The sequence below is a fragment of the Lepidothrix coronata genome, unplaced genomic scaffold, assembly GCF_001604755.1.
Source record: "Lepidothrix coronata isolate B3197 unplaced genomic scaffold, Lepidothrix_coronata-1.0 Scaffold1, whole genome shotgun sequence".
Classification (NCBI taxonomy): Eukaryota; Metazoa; Chordata; class Aves; order Passeriformes; family Pipridae; genus Lepidothrix; species Lepidothrix coronata.
The window spans coordinates 5,731,525-5,753,900 of record NW_016690181.1 but is presented as its reverse complement, the minus strand read 5'-3'; the positions used below and the strand labels follow the sequence as shown (position 1 = coordinate 5,753,900).

General features: G+C 36.6%; 1 protein-coding gene across 1 annotated transcript in view; it reads left to right on the top strand.

Annotated features, from left to right (window-relative positions):
• Positions 1–22,376, top strand: part of EXT2 (exostosin glycosyltransferase 2) — a 73,754-nt gene that overhangs the window by 31,684 nt on the left and 19,694 nt on the right. Inside the window, exons 8-9 of the mRNA XM_017812629.1 lie at positions 3,752–3,883; positions 13,413–13,602. Of these exons, the coding sequence (XP_017668118.1) occupies positions 3,752–3,883; positions 13,413–13,602 (322 nt within the window). The remainder of the gene's footprint in view (positions 1–3,751; positions 3,884–13,412; positions 13,603–22,376) is intronic.

Below are 22,376 nucleotides of genomic sequence, written 5' to 3'. Positions count from 1 at the left end.
ATACAATGTACTTCTCATGCTCAAACAAGTCATACAGTATGCTACATTTGACTCTTTGAAACATTGATAAAACTGTTACAGAATATAATGCTTTTCTGTCTTGCGTTTTGAATCTATCCTAAATTTTCTATTTATCCAGAAATTTAGAAGGAGAAGAGAAGTTACGTTTCTTAAATAGCTGTTTTCAATTCCTGGAAATCAATGTACATTGATTTGTGTTGTTTTGGCAGTTGTACAAAGTACATGTTTGATCTCTATTTACCACTTAGATTGCCTGTGACCTAGGCAGTATGGAGGTGTATACAAAGTTAGCCTTCTCTACAAGTCTGTGGTCTACATACTGTGTTTCCTTAGAAAGTTTGGAAACCTCATCAAACAGACTTCTAGAGTACTAGAAGCTAATTTCAGTTCAAGTTGAAAGGAATGCTAGCCTTACTTGATCATAGTTGTAGTCTGTGTATATGTCTATGTGAAAGACAAGATCTAGGCTTATGGATTTTTTATTTCAAGATCCTGGAACGCACTCAGGTAGCTCTAATTAGTATATTACAATTGCCATACCTTAAAAACACTACCCAGTGTAATAACGTTACTCTTGAGTCTTTTTATTCATAGATATGGAAAAGACAAACAGATAGTTCAGTAAAACTATGAGAATAATAAGTAAGTTGGCATAGAAGTCCTGAACAGATATCTTTGTTGTTGTTGTTACTCTCCTGTATCACGAATATGTTCATGGGATTTTTATCCCCTCTGTTTGTTACATTCCAGCACAAGCTTTTCAACCTCACCAAGTAGAGCAGAAAATACATTTTAAATGAAATCAACATACATCTTCCCAATAGAAAACTTGCCCAAAATATTTAGTAACTCAGCATGTGGAGCAGCAGACACTAGCAAGCCATGTTAATCAGTTCTGCCTTATAAAAGCAAACAAGGTGGGGAGGAAGTAATGAGACCCTGAAACATCTGTTTGGGGACTTCAAATCCCCTTAGAAAGTTTTGAGTTCTGCCTTAAAGAAACACAACTCCAAAAATATTACAACCAACTGTGGGAACGTTTTATGGCTCTTTACAAAAAATTAATTTCATAAATATTAATTACTTCTGCCCTCTTCTCCAGATTTGCTTCTGCTGTAAAGGTGTAATCTTGCCTGACATTGGAAGCATTCTTTGAGCAAGGAGAAGCTAGATCAGATCCATCCTAGTTTTGCTGAAGGAGGAAAACTAGCTTTGATTATTATGAAGCTAGATAATAATAGATATTACAGTATTAATAGACAATCTTAGAACGGTATAGGAATGCTGTCATTTAGTAACAGTGGAATACATAGTCCTGTGTGCATTTCACACTATTAATAGCTACTTGCTTATAAAGTTGTATGTCAATAGGTTATATAAAATAGTTTCTCCTTCTGCTTAGTGCTGCTTATAGCTGTTGCTCTAATCACGTTCTAAACATGAAAATAAAATTTGAGGTCTGTGTTCTTACTCCTGTTTATTTAGAATACTTGAACGGTTGACTGTTCTAGTCCATTTTAATTCTTATTCTGCTTCTGGTTTTGTTTTTAAATCAATTGCTGCTGAGTTCTGGATAATACATTTTTCCTAAGAAATGGAGCATGGGGAAAGGAATACTTATGCCTTTGCTTAGCATGTGGTGTTTGCTTTATTTAGTGTCTTTTTATTTATTCTTAGCTGTTTATATAATTCTTCTGCTTTTACAGTTGGATGTAGTGTTCATTTTGTTCTGTGTTCTTGGTAATCAGCCTGTTATCCAGCTCTAAAGTCCTACTAGGGAAAGAAATAAGGAGAGGGAAGGGACTCCATTCTAGAGTGAAGTTACTTTGCACTCTCCCTGGATAACAAGCTCCAGAGTAATGTCATTTTTGGGCATACTCATCAGTCTCTTAAATAAAATTTTGAAATAGTCTGAAGTAGTTGGAGTTATGGCTGTTCTCTCAATCAAAGTGAGAAGTAGTGCTTCAGAGAACATTAATCTCTTTCCTAGTTTGTTTATTTAATTGTAATGTGGATTGTTTTCATCTTAAATATTTATAGAACTTTTCTGCAGAATCTGTTTTACAAACTAACCACAGAGTAGAGTTTTAGGGCTGGTGTTTTGACAAGAAGTCTGTAGTTCTGAATCCCATAGCTTACACTCAAAATAAAGGAATGGGTAGCATAAGCATGAATATCTGCAAGTTTTTGCTTGTGAATTTTCATTTTCCATACTACTTGAAATCCTTCCTGTACACTGTTAGCTAGCCTAGGAATATTCCAAAAGAAAGTGTACATATAGGAAGCACTGTTTGTCTTCTGTTAAAAAGTACTGACCTGCAGAATGACACATGTTGGCGCTTGTTAACAACAGCTAAACAAGAGTTATTTTTGGTTCATCCTAAGGTCTTTGCTTCCAGAAGCTTGGTATTCCTTCAGTAATTAAAAAAAAGTAAATAATACAGTAACTAAATAAGGTAAATAATATTATTTAATATTTTCATAGCATGTGATTAAAAATGGCTTGTTTGTAGAGCTTTTTTGCCATTTAAGAAATCTGTAACATGAGTAAAATAGCACTTGCCCGAATTCGTACATTGTCTTCAGTTGTATTCTGACTCTGAAAGCTTCTAAAGTTTCCAATTAATAAAAAAAAATGCATTTTTTATTGTTCTACCTCCTGCATGCAAACACATACTCATAGTTGATAATGAACCATAAGAAGATTGAAAATTAAATTACTTTCTGGACAGTTCAGGTTCTGCCATTTCCCAAAGAAAAACTAGGTTAAAAAAAAATCATATTTCTTAGGCCAGAACTCTTGAACTACATTTATTGGTAAAGCATGTTTCCTTCTGGGTTGGATGGGGACATCCAGGATCATTTGATGGTTCTAGGCATTTAAAAAGTATGTTTATTTCTCTAACAGAGATAAGTCAGCATTTTCATTTCAAAACTCTTGCTTTTCTTTTAGCATTTCTGTCCTACACAGAAACTGGGACAAGATGAAAACTTGCTGCACAGGACCTTAGCTTGAGAATGATTCATCTGTGAAATTCAGAGCACCTGTGCATAACAATCTCATGCTTCATTTCACCAGTTTTACACTGCCTGTACTATAAATTAGCCAAGATTAGCAATTGTAAAAAATTGGCATGTGCATGTACTTTTGTGTAAATATCTTAATATTTACTTGTATAAATAAAATTTGGTTTTTTGGAATGGGAAGGTATTAGTCTGGTAGGGTTCATGAGTACTGAAATTCTCTATCTGATCAACTGTCTCTAATATTGGTGTTAAAAAGTGACTTCTAAGTTCCACTTTTTAGGGAGAATGATTTTACTTGGCTATTTAGCTGCACTGTGGTTTCCTCTGCCTTGGAAAAAAAATGAGTATAACAGCAATTTCTTCTGTTCTACAGTCAAACTGCTTTTGACATTTTTCAAGAGGAAAACATATGATGAAACTGTGAAAATACCTGATTCCTTCAAATATTCTCATTCTATTTAATCACTCGAAAATAATGCTGCTGCTTCTTTTTATTGGCTGTGAGTCGTTTTCTTCTGGGAGGTGGAGTTGAGTTGAAACCTTCAGGCTCTGTGGAGATACTCTATCTACAATAAACATGCCTCCTAATTTAATTTCCACCTGACATGTAGACTTCATGGAACAGACTGTGCATGGCAAACCAAAATTGATTGTTAAGCACTGGATCTGTGCAATGTGAAAGTGAACTTTATTCTCTTTACAGGCAAGGTGGTTCTGGGAAGCATATTTTAGATCAATGAAAGCAATTGCGCTCGCTACTCTTCAGATTATCAATGACAGAATTTACCCATATGCTGCCATTTCTTATGAAGAATGGAATGATCCCCCAGCTGTGGTAAGTAAATTCGTTTGATTTACTCATAAAACAAATTGTGGATGTGGTGGGGTTTTTTTTGTATAAAAGGTATGTGCTATGAAACTTGGTAATAATTTTGTGTATGTGAATTTGGGTGTATATGTCTTGTGCTGGTAACTTGCACAGATGAAGCTAATATATTTTATGACAGCTGGCAAAATAACTAGCAGTTCGTTTTATGTCCTGGCACTGAAATGCAAACTTTTAACTTTTGCTGTTGCACACACTAAATTGCTTCCTTGTTTATATATTTATTTATTTTTCCTGTATGCATACATACACACATTTCTTTATTTCTGTTGAATTTAGGGAGTTTCTACTTAAAAATGTATGACCGCAGAGAAAATAGTCAGTGGAAATGCTGCAGATCTTAAACAATCTGCAAGGATCTTTTATCTCATTATGTTGAAATAGCTAATTATTCCTATGCCTACAATTTTCTCCATGTTATTTCTTAATAATTTCTCTTATACAGAAACTGATGATCAAAGTTTTACTGTTTTTTTTTTTTTCCTTTTTTTTTTTTTTTTTTTTTTTGTTTGGTGTTCTGTTTTGGTTTTTGTTTGGGTTTTTGTTTTTGTTTTTTTGTTTGGTTGGTTTTTTGTTTGTTTGTTTTTTTAAAGTTTCACTGACTGAACCCACCTCTGTTAAGAAAATACACTGGAGTATTAATTAACCTTTTGCACCAAGCAGCTGGTTCTGATTTTTTACTGTATAAAAGCCTGTAGATGTTTTTGACTCATAATCAGTTAATTTTCTCTGTGTCAAAATACAAAAAATAGTTTTGTTTTACTAAGAAAACAAAACTTGGTAACTGTCTTGCTTTATGATGGTTTAGAGGGAGTTTCTCTGAAAGCTGGGTAGGAGTGCTTCCAGGAGTAGACCGTGTGTTACTTTAAACTCTTCAGGCCGAGGGGTGTGAACAGTTGCTGACAAAGAGTTAGAAGCTCATTGCTGAGTTTCAGGAGTTGATTTTCCATTGCCTAGCCAAAGGCATTAATAATCTCCTGTTGTCATTGCTTGGAGAGGGAATGTGGCCCTTGTCAGTATTTAAGGACGAAATTAATCTGCACAAGATGTACTTCACAAGAAGGGGATCAGAGTATCTTAACACCTTTAGATTATGCTAGCAAAACCAAGCACCTTTAAATGGCTAGTAAAATGAAGAAAATGGCTAAAGAATCACTCACTTTTTAAAGGGAATGCAAAAATGTCTTCTCCTGGCTGCTCTCCTGTGCTTATTTTTTTAAATAACTATACTAGTCAGAATTCCACAGTTGGTGTCTGCTTGTTAGGCGAACAATGATCCGCTTGAGCCTGAGAGTGTTTCTCATCTAAGTTCCTACCTAATATCCACTCATAGAACTGTTACAATTTCTAGTAAGCCTGGATGAAACATTATACTTGGAAAGAAGTTAGGTATGTACTTTTGAGGTAGCAGAAGATGGCAACTGTATCCTCTAACTCTGATAAGATGACAAAGTAACTAAAGATGGCTTGAATGTGCTTTTGATTTACGAGAATATTGGTGTATTCTTCTCTAAATAAACTCCATGACCGAAGCTTTTAAAGCAAATCATTTCAGGTCAGCCTTGGGGCCAGGATATAGCTAACTGTTAAAATGAAGCACCTGCAAGTTGACATTAATATCACGGTGAAAAGTGTGAGTAAGTGAGCGTTGTAAATTCTTATGTTACTGGTCAGAACTAACCTCCAAAACTTGCTGTGTGTATTCTGCCTTTGAACTCAGCTGATTCAGCATCGAGTTCCTTTAGCTCTGCTTATTGTTCCTTGTGCTGTTGTGGTCAGTAGGGACTAAGTGCAATGCTCTTCTGTATGCTCTTGTTCCTGTTACGTGGTTTAGATAGGAACACAAAGGTGCAGAAAGAATATGTAGAAGCTGCAGGCACATTAGCAGAAGGTGCGGAGGTGGAATCACTGTTTTAAGGCAAGGGGCTTACTGAAATGAGCCAGAGATTTCTTTAATCAGTACAAGATTGTTAATAGGGCTCAGATCCCTGTGCTCTGAATAGTGAGGTTTTGAAAATGAGAGCATGGATTTGCTTATGGAATATTTATACGGAAAATGCCAACTTTATAAACTTACTTACTAGGACTTGCTAGGGTTTGTAAACTTACTTGTTAGGACAAATTCACCTTTCTAAAAGAAAGAAGATCTTGCTGTGCAAGATTATTATGCAGAGAATACTTAGAAAGAATCCTTGGCCATGGTTGCTTGCCTGCTTGTCTCCTTGGTTTAAGATTTCTTTTTCTTTGTGTGCTTATAGGGGTTAATTTTGTTTAATATGTCACTAGGATCCTGAGAAGTAACAGAAAAAGAGTTTGGTAAAATGTTCTGATTACTAGTTGTTTTGTTGCTCAATTGTTACAGCTACTTCAGGTGTTAGATAAAGCAGTATAACCATTATTTCTACAATTAAGATAGCTCATAACTCTCCAAAGTGCACATTGTACTGTGCATTTTATTGAGCTATTGCAGCCTCATGAGTTTGCTTCCAAAGTTAGATTCATTTTCTGACTTCAGTCTATTTTCTATGATTTTGTATAGTTCTGCCATTTAGCATTTTGATGATAGTATTGTAGAATAGATTTTATTTTGAGTTAGCAAATACTTAGCAGATTGCAGCCTGTAAATATGCTGGATAAAAGATTTTTAGAGGCCTTAAGTATTCAATTAAGTAAGTTGTAACAGCAGCACCTATGAAAAAAAGCTGCATCTTTCACAAAAGGCTTCCACGAGTTTGTTGTCACTTGCAAAGTAGGACTGATAGGCTTCTCTTTGCTTTTTTTGAATTTTGATACTTCAGATTAGGAATTAAGACATATCTGCAAACTTACTAATGATTACATTCCCTTTACCACAAAATTGCATTGATTTTTGGACAGTCAGCATGAAAGTGATACTCACTTAAAATCAGTGAGGCATGCTCATGGATAGATCTGCACATAAATAAACCTTATTCCTGTTCCTCATATATTTCTCAAGTCTCAACACAAATAAGCACCAGCCTATTTGTGTTGAGTCTGTAGTTTCCCCAAACACTTTAAACCACTATCAATAGGTACTGCTACCCAAAGAAGCAATCCTGCACTCTTCTACGGTTGGATAATTTCTCTTTTAATGTGCTACCTTCTTTTTGATTTTTCTAATTCACTTCTGATGAATTAGCCAAAATAATTTTCCTCATATAAAACTTATCAGGCAAAATTAAAAAAAAAAAAGGAGTGGGGTGTGGTGTAAGGGAGGGAGTGGATAGCTGGAAGGCTGCTTTTCTTGGCATTAGTTAGACTTATATTGGCTCAAAATATTAGTGAGACTGTTGCCTGAGTATCTTCACTGAAGTGTGGATACAGCAGCAGTACAGGAGGGTGTTTTTCCAGGAGGGAGTATAAGGTACACAGACGGTGAATACATATAGGTTTAAATCCATACTTAGTACGTTGCACTGGGGAGGTGATCCAAGCACATTTATGTGTTTGTATGGGTTGACTGAAAACTGTTGGCCTTTCTAAAGAAAAAAAAAGTTATAAAGTGGATTATTTTTCTACTCATTCACTGTCCTGTTGAGGAAATGGAAAACTAGTAGCATATAACATGCTAATATGTTATGGAATAGTACTTTGAATAAAAATGCATTATATTTCCTCCTTTTAATGAAGAGGAGCAAATGATACTTTTGGGGCCTGAAATTCATTCCTGGACCATTTGAGTCCTTTATATGTCAGACAGTCTTTTGCTACAAGCATGAGAGTTTAATGTCTTTTGTATTTTTTGGGCTAGCCATTATCCACTAGGCAGAGGCAGTCAGTTATGTTCAAGTAGGCCAGAAAATGACCAGTTCTGTGGTGTGCATTTTGATGGTTACCAGTTTGGGCTGGATTAGCAGTAATGACTTACGTTTGAGATGTGATCTGTTATCTTCAATTAAGTACTTTGTTATGTTCTAGTAGAGGTAAATTACTTCCTCACTTGTGCTTCTTTGTAGATAATTTAAATTCTCCTCTCTGTCTCACACCTTGCTAACGTATATGGGTTTCTGAAAAATGAGTATGACAGGGTTTTTCCAGATTTCTTCAGTTGCTTTTATTGAAATTCTTTCACGCCTGATTATAAAAATATCTATGAAATATTAGAGGGTTGGTTTTTTTTTGTCAGGGGCTGCTTTTGAGCTATAACCTTGGATGATACAGAACAGAGTTTAATAATCACTTGAGAATATCGGTATGCTGAACAATAAACATACCAGATTTCATTTCTTCCAGTGAGGCAGAAAACAGCACTGTCATTGGTTTAAACTAAAATAGCAAAATTAACTTAGTGCCAAAAGTGCCATTCATTTAGCAAAGCCTAAGTAGGATGTTCATTCACAGAATAGTTTGTGGGTTCTGCCAATTACCAGGCACTTGACACTTGTAAAAAAATTAGACTATTCCCAACCTCTTTGACTAGTATTTTCTAGCCCTCAGTTTCCAGATAATGCCACTGTTACAACTGTACTTCCATCCTAGTACTATTTATCATTTTCAAAGCATTAAGCAAATATTAACATACACTTTTTTATTTATCTGTAAATGAGAACAAGCTAGCACCTTTCTGGGCAGTGCACATCTGGTATTTTTTCCATTGAACAATATTAGATTTCTGTTTCTGCTGCATTTCCAGCTGCTTTGTGTGATGGTTTGAATCAACTGGATAAAATTTTGCTGTATTAATCATGTTAGAAGATAGGTATTCTTTTTATATTAAATAAATTTCACTTTATTGATCATTTTTAGATGTTGATATTATGGATAAGTTGAGTATACCACATGTATTTGGCTGTAAATATTGATATTTTTATGTGAGTGGGGAACATGATCTAACAGTTGGTTCTTTAACTTACCTGCCCAGAGATTAGGATTCTTTTTTTACACAGTGGATTATTCTACAGTATGTAGAAACTCCCGTGTGTCTTGTGGCTAATTTTTTTTGGAGGAGGGTTTATGATCTTCATCAAAACATGAAATGTTGGCCCCTGCAACTTGGTTAGTGATTCTGCTGAGCATAAGCACTGAGGTTGGCTCTGGACAAGTAGAGAGGGTTAATTCCTTTGGTTTTGCCCTATGACCACTTGAGGATGGGAAGCATGATGAAATACTTTCTCAAAGTATTCAATAGGAACTTACCATAAATAATTGGGGAAAAATAGAATAAATCAAGGCTTTTTTTGGTCTGGTAATTCATAATTGAAACCACATTGAGGTTAGATTGATATTAAGAACAACCCCGAAAAAGCCTTAACTGCGGTGTCAGGGGATATATCTCTGTTTTGCTTAGATGTATAGAAGAACTGCTTAACTACTAAGTTCAACACACTGCTATCCTTACCTCTGTGCTTTTAAAAGACAGTGAGCTGTTGTTCAGACTGTGTGGTTTCGCTAATATTTGGTTTATAACAAGCCATCCAGGTGTTGAAAATAAAATACACAGGAAGGAAAGCCCACTGTCTCGTTCATGGGAGCAGTGACATTTTATTCTTCTTAAGTGCTGTTGCTGAGTTTTTCCACTAAGTGATATCTGGGAAGTTCTTGATTCGTCTTTAAAATGGAACATCTTACATAGCCTTGTTTTCCTATAGACAATTCTGTGATGCAGTTTGTGGAATGAGTCTGCTATATCTTTCTGCAGGTCTTTCAGTGGTGAACACCCAAATCAGAAGTTTTGGGATGGGACTGAATCTAAGTTGTGTCTGATATTTTCCCAGTGTCTTTGAGGCTCTGTAGCATTTTTGTGTTAGGATTGTCCATTTCTCAGTCTGTTTGTGCTCTCTGATGTCCTGAAGCCCCCACCTATCTCCCTTCTGTGTCTTGCTAAGAGTGGTCTGTTAAAAATTTCTCTGCCAAGTTAAACCTGAAGACTCCACATCGAGTCCAGTCTGAGCCTCCCACATAATGAGAATTTAGCACCCTTGATACCTTCTCCTTAATGTATTAACTTTTCCTGAAATAGAATCAGGTTGTTTTTAATGACCAAAGGGGAGGACAGTATTTGATCTATCTATAATAAAGGAAGGTGCCTTGTTGCTAAGACATTATTATACATGCACACTTGTAGAAAGCATGCACAGGACAGATGCAGCAGTCTGAATCCTTACATGTAGACATAACCATTCCTGACTTCTCCTCTCTCCCTAGCTTCAGGCTATTCCTAAATTCTCACTGTCACTCAGGTCCCACTGCTTCGGATTTTCATATGAACTGCAAAGAGCTGTCAGGCAACTGAGACTGTGAGACTTAAGTGACATGAAATTACTCATAGGAAACTGGCATTTGAACTTGATCCTTTTTGCCCATAAAAATGATTCACAGCAAGTGACCTATTAATCTTGGATTAATTATCCTGGCTCTTCTAATGATATTAGCTAGGAGGGCGATAGTGAAGAGCTGTCTTATCCGTAGCTGAGTGTCAGCACTTTGTCAAAGAAAGGTGATGGATGATCAATCTACTGTTGCCTTTTGCTCTCCTCTCTGAGAGTGAAAGTTCCTGTGAATTTCCATCAAGAATGTTAATAAAAATGAGAACAGGCACCACTTGGTTGCTTGAACAGTTACTGAGAGAACCCATCCCTGTGTCATTAACCATTTCATGCTTTGCTACCATAATGGACATTTAATTAGGTTGCTGTTGAATTAATTGCCTGTATGGTTTGCTTTTCCCAAGCAGAAATCTGGAAGACTTTAGCAAATTATGGAGGCTTGAATTTGCCCGATTTCCTGCAGAAAGTGGGGTCAATAGGTCTCAGACTGTAGACACACTCTTCAGGCAGGCAGCAGGGGGTTGGCTCTTAATGGCACTTGAGAGATGGTTAATTGCCTTTTTGAAATGCTTTTCTCAAACGAGAGGCATGGTTCTCCCATCCATTAGTGTGTGTCTACAGGTTTTTCCCTCCCTCCATCATCCTTTAGTAGGTGCATGAGCAAAATCACCTCAAAAATTGACTTAGTTTTCCTAAGTTATGACCAGCAGGGGAGAATTTTCAAGCCTTTCTGAAAGTAGTAAAAGTTGGGATTTAAGTAACGTACCTAAAACTTAAGTTTTTAAGAGAAATAATGACCATTTTAGGTACATATGCGTGTGCTTGCACACATATGCGTGTGCTTGTATATGTATTTTTTTCTGTAAGTACCTAAAATAGTCCTAGATGATGGAAAAGGAATAATCCTTTTCAAAAGATATTATGTCAAGCAATTTGTTAGGAAGTGCTGTGGACATAGAAAAAGTTTCTAGAAAAACTTCAAATGGGAGCCATTAATCAAGGTAGCAATTCTCACCCATAAGTAATAAATAAAACATTGTCCATAGATTACTCTACCAGTTATTTCTTCTTGTAGGGCAGAAACATAATATTTTCTTGGCATTCTGATTATGATGTTAAACCTCTGTTTCAAGTATTAATCAAAAGAGGTTTCTAAAAGTTGTTTCAAGAAGCTGCTTGACATTACCAGGGTCATTTGGATAATAGCAGTCTTGGGGTGGGGGTTGTGTGGAAACAAGTCTGTAGTAAAGCTTTAATGAGGTGAATTACACTCTGGTAACATTTAGATTGTGATTTGCTGCAGGAATTGAAGCTGCAGCAAAATGAGAGGGTGGTCTCTGTCTGCCCCAGTCATCTTGCACAATTAACAAAGTATGTACAAAAGCTTTCATTTTAGAAAATGTAATAATCTGAAAGCAGATTTGTCTCTGTACATATGAGTTGCTGAAGTAATGGATGTATCTTTCTGAATTACTAACTGTAGTCCTCTACTGTCACAGGTAGCCATGTCCCTTTCATGAACCCAAGTTCCATATTGTACTGTTACTATTTCTACATTATCCTATTATTCCCGTTGGGTAAAAACTAGAGCTTCATGTTTTCCATTAGGAACCTCACAAATGGTTTAAGTTGAATGCAGCTTATACCAGACCTGATAAACTATGTGTAGCTGAGGGCCAGTCTGTCTTTCCAACTATTTCAGGAAGTCTGAACATACTACTCCTAGTGACAGATCCTTGCCTGGAACATACCCTCAGACCATCCTGGACAAAACAGTGTGCCAATTCTGTGCTTAACTTTCCCACCTCACATATTTATCCCTACTTCAGTTTTGATTTGCTCATAGAAGGAAATCATATTCACATCATATTTTTTTCTCCTTTGCCAAAATAGTCAAAATGTTATTATGTCTTTGAGTAAATAAGCTCTCTATTCTCCTCATCCTTGAAGTTATTCTAGTTAGAGGTGTCTAACCATTAAACATGGGAAGGTGATTTTTGGGTGTATAAAGTAACCACAGACTAAATAGCAAAACAGAAAATTGCAAAGTTTACTTCTTGCAAATATGAGCTGATAGCTTTGAATCTGCAAAACTTTCTTTCTTCCTGATACAAGCAAGCTTATGGTATGAGTTTAGCTGGAGATTTTCACAGTATTTCTGTAAACTGCTGGCAGTTACTAACTTCTTCTGAGTGTTCATAGTTTTTACAGGCTAGGATTCAAAACTTCCCTGCAAAACAGCATCACTAAGTTTCTGCTTTCCCAAAGGGTCTGGTTTTTCCCTTTGCTTCTCAGTCTGACCCCTGCTTGGAATGTCAGTTGGACTGCAAAAACCGAAACTAAAATGCTGGTGCCCTCATTCTTGTCAAACGGGCCCTTCGTGCTTCCTCCCCCACGTTGTCAGCTCCAAAGGAAGTTGGCACATTCAGTGACAATTTAGCTGTCTGTCTTGTCTTTTGCCAGCTGGGCTGGCTTCCTTATGCTGAGAGTGTATTAAAGTAAGACCTTTAAAGTCTTAAAAGGGAAGCCCTAGTTAAAATTCACAAGAAGCAGATAACTCTCTGAAATTCATCTTTGCATCTCATACCTTGTTTTATTTATTTATTTATTTATTTCATGTAATAGATTGGGTTTTTCCACCATGGAACAAACTCAGCTTTGTAGAAGCTAGTACATTATTCCACTTCATGCCTGCTTTTGCCCTTTTTGCTTGGGTGCACATTTTGTACCAGGTTTATGGTTTTGTTGCTTTGGTTTTGTCGTTAATGCTTTTTCACTTCTGAAATTGTAGTTCTGATTAAGTTTCTCTTTATTGAGTCCTGACTGTAAATATAGGTGTCTTGAAACAGTGATTAGTAAATGAGAATAGAGTTGTGCCACCTGGGTTTAGAATTTACCTTGGTTTTCCGTTTCCACAAATCTATCTGCCTCTTCCACTTTGTTTTTTACCGAAACCCTTACTTCTTTTCAATGTTACAGCTAGGCAAAAATGAAAATTGAATTAAGAAAGAGATTGGAATAAAGGTTTTTAGAAATTTCTGAAGTCCACTGTTGTCAGAATTGGAGAGTCAACCTGCCTGGTCTGAGCAAATTCCAATCTGATGGTTTGGTCCTGGCTATATAAATTACTCCCTACTGTGAAAAGTCACTTTAATCAAATTGTTTTTCTGTTTTCTTGTTTTCCTTCACAGAAATGGAGCAGTGTGAGCAACCCACTCTTCCTTCCACTGATCCCACCTCAGTCCCAAGGTTTCACAGCCGTAGTTCTGACCTATGACCGAGTGGAGAGCCTTTTCCGAGTCATCACAGAGGTGTCTAAAGTGCCTAGTCTATCAAAATTGTTAGTTGTCTGGAACAACCAGAATAAGAATCCACCAGAAGGTAAGACCTTGTGGTAGGTGCAGTGGAGGAAGGTGAAACGGGGCATAGCACCTGTTGCAGAATGACTTCTTTTCTACTTCATTAGTATTTGAGGAGTATTTCATGGTTCTTTCAAAATAATACTGCTGTATTGTATTCCCTCATGCCAGGACCTGTGTCTCAGGCTGCCCAGTCCTCACAGCTTGCTGCCTACATTTTCAAACCCAAGAACCTAAACCCCTGTTTTTCTGACTCCTTCCGTGCAACCCCACTGCATGCTCCATGGCTGCTCTGTGTTTGACCAACTTCCTTCTTTCCCAGCCCTGGGCCACCTGCCTCATGAGGACGTGCTGCTCCTGGTCTTCTCCCAGGTCCTCAGCTGGAAACATAAGTCCTGACATTGCTGAATTCCATTAGGAAATCACCATGAAGTAAATGGGAGGCATTGCCCCGTGTAAAGGAAGGTAGCTAGGCTTGGCCTTTGGTAGTCCTCTCCAGTGCTAGACAGACACTCCAACACTACTCATTTTATTTCCATGCTTATTGCTTCCTAGAATGACCTTCTTCCAGATTCTGAACGCTAGTACTAAAATCCTGAGCATTGTGCTAGGCAATTAGAGCCTCCTCTTGTCATTCTGGATTAAATACTGTAGATAGAGTAGCTGTATATGAGCCTGGTTCTCATATGCTGTACATATGAATCTGTCATTCTCATCTGAAAATGTGGTGATTTTGTGGGAAAAGAAATGTTGCCTTCTAGGAATACATGTTCAAAAAAATGCTGTGTTGTGGATTCTTCTATCTTCTGTAGTGTTAGGACTCCTCACTTTGTAATTCTCTTTTCAGAGGCTTCAGCTGCTGCAGCATTCTACTGTTCACTTAGCTATTCTGCATAGCAGCAAGATACAACGTAAAGATAAATCCCTGACCGCTTGTCTCAATTTACCATCTCCTAACTACTTCTCAGAGCCAAACCATTGCTACCATTCACTTGGCTCATTTGCCATTTTGGCAACTTGCTCCAGTTTAAAGCACAGTAGTTTTATTGTTTGCTTTTAAAAGTGTTTCGTAATACTGCTACGCTAAATACCTTTAGTTTAGTGGGTTTTTTAATGTTTTACAGCCCTTTAGAGTAAAAATTGTTGTGTATAAATTGATAACAACTGGAATTTTTGCAGTAAGAAGTTCTTTTCTAGATGCAAAAAGGCTTAGTGCTATATTTAATTATGTGATCACTGAATGCAGGTGGATTTGACCCAAATGAATTATTTCCACATTTCCCTTGAGATAAAGAAGAGTTGAAGCAAATAGATCATTAGAATGACATTTTCTTTTAAATCATTGTATTAATCTTGAAAGTTAAAAGTGTGTTTAATTTTTAAATTAAAGTGTGTTTAATTCTGCCTCTACTGCTAAGTCATAAACTGGTTAAAAAAAAATAAAAAAGCCTTTGCTTGTAGAGCTTAAAATTGTGGATTCAAGAGCACAGTTGAAAGCATAGGCAGTTTTGTCCTTGTATTAGCCTAACCATTGCATTAAAGTGAATAACTATTTGTTTCTAGTGTCCCTTATCCCTTTATTGCTGTTACAACCATTGTAATCTCTTGGCCTATGGCTAGAGAGAGGTCAGTTTGATTAAATTACCTTGTTTTATTCCAGGTCCATGCAGAGCATTCCACTTGGCTCTTCAGCCAGTCTCTTGTTCAGTCTGTCTATTAGTGATCCTAATCCTAGGACTTCAAAGCTTCTGCTGTTTATAGCCTGTTAAAGCCAGGAAGTTTCTGATGGATTAGAACAAGGAATGAGTTTGAAGTTTGTAATGTGCACCACTGTCACTGGTAAAATCTGGTTTATTACCCTACAGTAGTATCTGCACTTTTATGGCTATTCTCTTTTAATTGGTTGTAGTAAAGCAGAGGTGCTTAACCTTCTAGAGCATCAAATGCTGTATTTCTTGGTCCTTTCCATGTAAGGGACATGTTTCAGTACATAGGTAGATCTTGGCTTTTGTTGTTGCAACCCTTTGTTTTTCATGTGTAAATATGAGGGCTGGGTGAAGAGCATCCAAATTGCTTTCCTTAGAGAGTATGTACACTAAATTGAGAACTGGATTTAAGTTTCCTGGGATATTGCTGGCATAGTGCCACACAAGTGACATGTGGCCGCTCCTTTCTTTCCTCTATCAGCACCAGAAAAATATCAAAGCAATATGTATTGGAAATAAAAGGAATCTGCCCCTAGGAATGGAAAGTTCTGAAGTACATGCAAATTCTAAAAAGAATGTTGGTCTTTCATTTTGGGGGTTTTGTTTGTGGTTTTATTTGTTTGTGTTTTGGTGGGTTTGTTTTTGTTTGTTTGTTTGTTTTAGTAAATGCTATGTACTTGCAAAAATGCCTTTACATAATGAAACTCATGACTTAGGAGGAAAACAGAATAAAAATTAAAGACTCTTAATTATTGTACAAAATTTAAGATCACAGAATCACAGAATGGATAAGGTTGGAAGAGACCACAGTGGGTCATCTGGTTCAACCTCCCTGCTCAGGCAGAGTCATCCTATGGCACAGAATTGCATCCAGAAAAAAAAGATGCTATACCCCTCAACAAATGCAATATTCCATAAGATAAAACCCCTTTTTTACTTGTCCTCAGCATTTAGTAAAATGTAAGTGAAAAGATGTATTTGTCAGCATGACCTGCAAATGAAGTAATGGTGATAATTTGTCAGATGAATGACAAGATGGAACTGTGGTCACTCTGCCATCAGTACTGCTGAGCATCCCTCAGGACAGGTAAGGGGCTGTAGCTGAACTTGCCTGCTGTGCTGTGTAGTGGTAACAGGTGTGGGGGGTGTGCAAGGTATGTGGAAACAAACTCCTTGCAAACCTAGGCCCATCAGGACAGATGCACCTCTGATACAACTGACAAATTTTTGGTCATATTGGCTGATAAAAAAGTAAGCAGGTAAGAGGGGAATGGATTAGTTGAACACTTGACTGAAAAATTTTCAACCAAATAGCATATAAAAATGCAAAGTTGGAGATCTACATGTATGTGGGCTGGACATCAGTAGCACTGTTTTTCCCTTTGTCTTGTGAGTTTGCAAGGATCACTCTTGTAACTTAGCATGTTTGAGAGCTGTCTTGTGCAAGTCTGAACTTATTGTTCTGTGTTTTCTTTAGGATCAGTGAAAAGAAACAACGCAAATCTATGAGCAACACAAATGTCTTGTGCAAACATTTTGAAGTTTAGAGTGTTTTTGGCGGTAAAAATATTGAATCTTATATAGGTGAAATAGCAGAGAGAAAATATCATACACAATAATGATTCTAATCTGGAACCTTAAAACTTTATAGCTTCAGCCTGTTCATCTTAAGTATTCTCTGGATTTAGAGAATGTGATCTCTGCTCTGTGTCTTCAGCTGAGTTTTGCATATTTTCTCTGCCATGCATTGTGTGCAAGAAGCTCATCAATCCAGCAGTAATGTCAGTAGGCCCAGGACTGTGTGGATAATACTAATAAAAATATTAAAAGCTTTGAAATATTACAGAGGAAAAAAAACAATTTTTTTTTTCCTCACTTGCTCTGCATCAATTAAAATAAACATTGTGGTCTAAGTGCCTGGTGCTGGGAATATTTGTATAGAAATGATGGTTTTCTCCGTCAGCCAAATAATTTTGTCCTTTCATTTGTATTTTTCTAAATTGCTAGTTCTGAAATTCAAGAAAATAATCTGTGATAGAAATTTCCACCACCACGTCATCACATTTGTTTCAGACAAGTGAATAAAACATTTTGTCTACCCATAAATTGTATTAAAATGTATAAATGCATTACTGTTAGTAAACACACAACAAGCTACAAATTACATGTGGTAGCTTGATTCCTTTGTAGGTTCAGTTTTATAAAAATTAAAAGTATATTTTAAGGAATGTGTCCTTCCTATTTCGTTGTGTTGGTAGTGGTTCCTGACGCTGAGTTGCTGACAAACTTGGAGTAAGATACAGACTATAAGGCTTATGATATTACTGAAATAATAATATTTGTATTTCTATTTTACGCTACTAATAGGCAACATTGATATAAACAGTTGGGGATAAGGAAACTGAGTATCCTTTGGATTACTATATCTTAAGGAAGCATTAACTTTAAAATAAAAATCTTCAGTGGCAGGTTTGTTTTTTTTCTGCATAGTGAGCCTTTAGTAGTCAACACTGATAGGAATTTTTTTAACTTCTCTTTAAGTTTTGAATTAATTTGGCTTCTCGATGATGGATTTAATGCCATTTTCCTTGGTTAGCTAGAGAACTAATTCATGATGGTTTTAGTCTCCCGTAAGTCATCTTACAAACATTTTGCAATATTATTTCCTAAGAAAGTCTAGAAAGTTAGCCTAATAAACCCATCTTAACAAAACTGGGCCCCAAATAGTGTCCTAGAAACAAATATTCTATTTTAATATATACAAGAGAAATTCTGTGCATTTCTGTAGAACAATATAATCACTGTAATGTAGGTAGAAAGCAACTGTTTTGAACTCTGGACAGACTTTTTCACTCAGCCGTTATGGAAAGAATTCTGGTAATGAATAGAGGTAACATGCTTGATGTTGTTGTTTCTGACAGTTTTTTGAAACTTCAGATTCCAGCTAAGTTCTGCCATTCAGTATTAGAATTATTATGAAAAAGTACTAGTAGGTTTCATCAAGAATGTTCAATTCATTGCATCCACGCAGACTATTGTAGACCACTTAGAATGAGCATTGGATAAGAGGTTGTACAAAAGATTAGGTATGAAAATTGAGTGTGGTGTATGGGATTCTGTGCAACTGCAGGTACATACAGCATGTTTAGAGATGTTTTGTGCCAGTTTATTATTGATCTTAGTCTACCTTGCACAACTTCTGTAAAGGTTTTTCCTTTTTATATTTCTAAGTGGGCTCCTTTGAAGTTTTGGGAAGTAAGAGCATACTGTGAATTAATACTCTGGAGCCAGGTTATCAGTCCTAAACAACACATATCGTTCTCTTCAAACTCCATATATCCATAGACTTGTATACACTCCAGAGAGCTTTATTTTCATAATTTACCTCTATCTTCTGCTGCATCACAGAAAGTCTTCACTGATTTTTTTAGAAAATAAGGGTAGTCCCCAGTCCAAATATGCATTTTTATTTTTGTATGCTGAAAGGATCTCACGCCATGATGTGAGATTTCATCTGCCTTCCTGTCTTGGGCTTCTTTTGTCCTTGTCATACTCTGTTAAAGGGTGCAGTGCCGTCTTACTGTAAGAATAAAGCCTATGCTTTTACCTTGGTTATAACAAAGTAGTAAACTGAGAATTTCCTCCATATATGTTTTACTAGTGCTGAGATTTCTCAGAACTTTCAAAGCAGTATCTGAAAATTCAAAATGTGACATCACAGAAGTGGCAAACCCTGTTTCTGACTTCTCTTTAAAGTGCATTCCTCCTGTGTGAAAAGTACAAATACTCTTCTTTTGTGGTCCTTTAAAATAAATATAGGCAGTTTTAACCCTCCCGATGGATTCTAAAACTTTGATTTCTGAAGTGAGTTTGTCTTTTTTATTGACTTTATATTTCTTTTTGGAGTTCCTATGGCAAAGCGAATTTGTAATAATTAGATCTCTGAGTGGAGCCTGCTGTCCTTTGTGATAGTCATTTTTGCCCAGACTGCTGAAGTGGCTACCCAGGTGTCATTGAGTCGTGACATCTCCCGTGCACTTCCATCTCCGCAGGGACAGCAGCCTTCAGTATCAAATCAGCCTCTAGGCAGCAAGTAGCCTTGTGCATTTTACATGCTGCAGAGTAACTAGTACCCTCATGTCTTATTCAAAGTTTATCCAAAAGGCTTGCATTTTCTTTTCATTAGTTTAAGGCTAAATTCAGAAATATTATATTAAGTTTCTCAAAGCACAAATCATTGACAGTAACATACCTGTTGTTGAGAACTGGTCATTTTGAGAGACTTTCCAAGACCTTAGTAAATCATGTGGATTTAACAGGATTTACTGACATCCGAGATGAGTGCTGATTATAATTAGATTACATCTTCATTTTTCATACAGTTTTCATTACTTTTTCTTCTGTTACCATATTTTATGCAAGTGGCATGTCTGTTAGTAAGCTCTCAAATCATTGATTTTTCTGAAGAACTGGAAGTTAAAAGTGTATGTCTGCTTGTTTTTCTGAATTATTATTTTTCAGTCCTAGTGACTCTTCAGTTTCAATTTTTGTTACAGTATGTTCCTTTGTTGCAGTTGGGTTGTCATTTTTTTTTAACATGCAGTAGACAGGAAAGGAAATAAAGCCTGAATAAAAGGCTACTTAACATGTATAAAATGTAAACTTTGTTGATACTTATAAATACAAATTTTTGGTATTTTTGGGATCTAGGAGGCTGCTTAAACTTATTTGATACCAATGCTGGGATTACATTTGGATAATTATAGGCAATTATCTAAAAGTCTGTAAGTAACTTGCAAACATTACACAGTCTGCAGTCTTTATGAGGCAGTGATATGTGTCTTTGTTAGGTACCTGTAACTGTCTTATAAATGGGTATTTGCACATTATATGGTAAACCAGTAAGAAAGCAGTGAGCGGACTCAAGAGTACTAATTTGCAGTAAACGGTTCTGGTCATTCAGTGTTACTGACTCCTGAGGTTAGGATAACTAGTAAGCTGAAAATTTTGGAATTTCAGTGGTGTCCTACTGAGCTCGTAACACTATAATTGGAATCAGTGCTCTGAAACATTTTTATTGTGGCCCCAAGGAACTTGCTGTATCTCCCCACCTGTTGGGTGACTGTGACTTCCATTGGAGTCCATCAGTAATGGGGTTGAATCCTTCTAGTTGGATACTAATCAATATTATAAACCATTCAAGTAGTGTGGTGTTGTTTGAGCTGATGCCTCATGCCTTCTGGTAGAAGGACAAGAGGTAAGTAAAACAGGACAAGAACGTGCATACATGTGAAATACAGACCATGGTATACAAGACCACACAGATAAAGGTAGATTTTACAGTCACTTTTTCAATCCCACAATAGAAACCTCAGGGTAGGAAACTGAATAAAAATTTTGCCAATTAATATCACACTATATTTCTTCTCCTTTCTTTTGGCCACTCATGCATGCCAATCCTCCTTTTTAAAGTATAGCTCCAAGAAAAACTGACTTTTGAAGACTTACTGTGGTTTGGAAATACTGCTTTGTTTTCCCCAGTGAAGCACTGTTTGGACTCTGGTGTCTTTAAAAAGTGTGCAGCTTTGTGGGTTTTTGAGTGTTCTGTGAGCTGTTAAATCTGAGTGGCAATGAGGATGTGGACGTTCCTTCCCAAGAGCAAGTTTTACTTTTGCATATGGGATTGAAGCAGCTCGTCTTCTTCTCTGGTACTATCTATCTTCCTAGTGGAACGGACTGACAGTGGAAAGAGTGCAAAACTGTCTTGGAAGCAGACCTGATTCTTGGGTTATAATGGAATTGGAAGTGCCCGTGCATAATTGTATCATGTTGAAACCCATTATTTTTGATGTCTGTCAGCCAGCATTCTTCAGATTCTTCTGCTGAGAACACTTCCAGAGTTTGATTATATGTTGTCGTTTAAAAACCAAAACCATTTTCTCAGGTTAGGATTTCTCTTATTTTGGTCCTTACAGTGGCTTTTTTTCATCGACACCTATTTTCATTTCCACTTTTCATTCTGAAAACACAGAAACAACTATCTTACTTCTTTGTGCTGTTTTCTGAATCTCTGTGTTTACTTTTCATGTTCTAGTAGTTTATATATGAACTTCCTATTCTCCTCATCGTGACAGTCAACAATCTCACCGTTCATAGTTTGAGGCAGAAGGTGCTGTAAGACCATTTGGGTTGACCTTTAAGTCATGAGTCACTACATTATTTTTCTTTTCAATCCAGTGCCTTCTAACTTGAGTGCATCTTCTATAATAATACCCAGTCTTGTTGAAAGATAAGAGGTACAGAACCAGCTGCTGTCCTTGTTAACTTCTGCCGGAGGTTAACCACTGTTACTATTAAAAATGTCTTATTCTTTGAATTTGCCTGGCTTCAGTTTCCGGGCATTGTTTTTTGTTATGTCTTTCTCCAGTTTGTTGAGGATACATGGCATTTTTCTTCCTGTGTAGGTACATGTACATGTTAATCAAATCCACTTTTTGTTCCTTCTTTTAGTAAGCTAAACAAATTGATCTTCATGTTCTACCACAAGGCATTTTGTCAAATAACTTATATGGTTCTTTCCTGCACCATTTTCAGTGTTTTAATATGGTTTGAAAAATACAAACAGTAGAATAAAACAGTATTTTAGCATCTGTCTCAGTCTGTGTACAGTAACGTTTCTTCTTTCTGCCCCCATTTCTTTCTACATACCCATCTACATATGCAAAAATTGCATCAATCCATTTTGCCCCATCAGTGTGCTGAGAACTAATGTCCACTCTGAGCCTTTAATCCTTTTCAGCAGCTACTTTTAGGGAAAAAATCACCTTGGTTCTAGTGTTTAACCGTGTGTCAGTTTGAGTGACAGTCTGGTTTTTGATGAAATGCATCTAGTTTACTAAGCAGTTCAGTCATACAGACTTCACTAAGCTCTGTATGACCTTATTGTCCTCACTATTTTTCATGTCTCCAGGCTTTGTGTCACTTGCAGATTGCACTGGCAATTCATATGTATTTCAGGCCATTGATGAAAATTTCAGTAGTTTAGGGCCCAGTATCAGTTCTTAGAGACTCCACTTACCACAGAGGCATA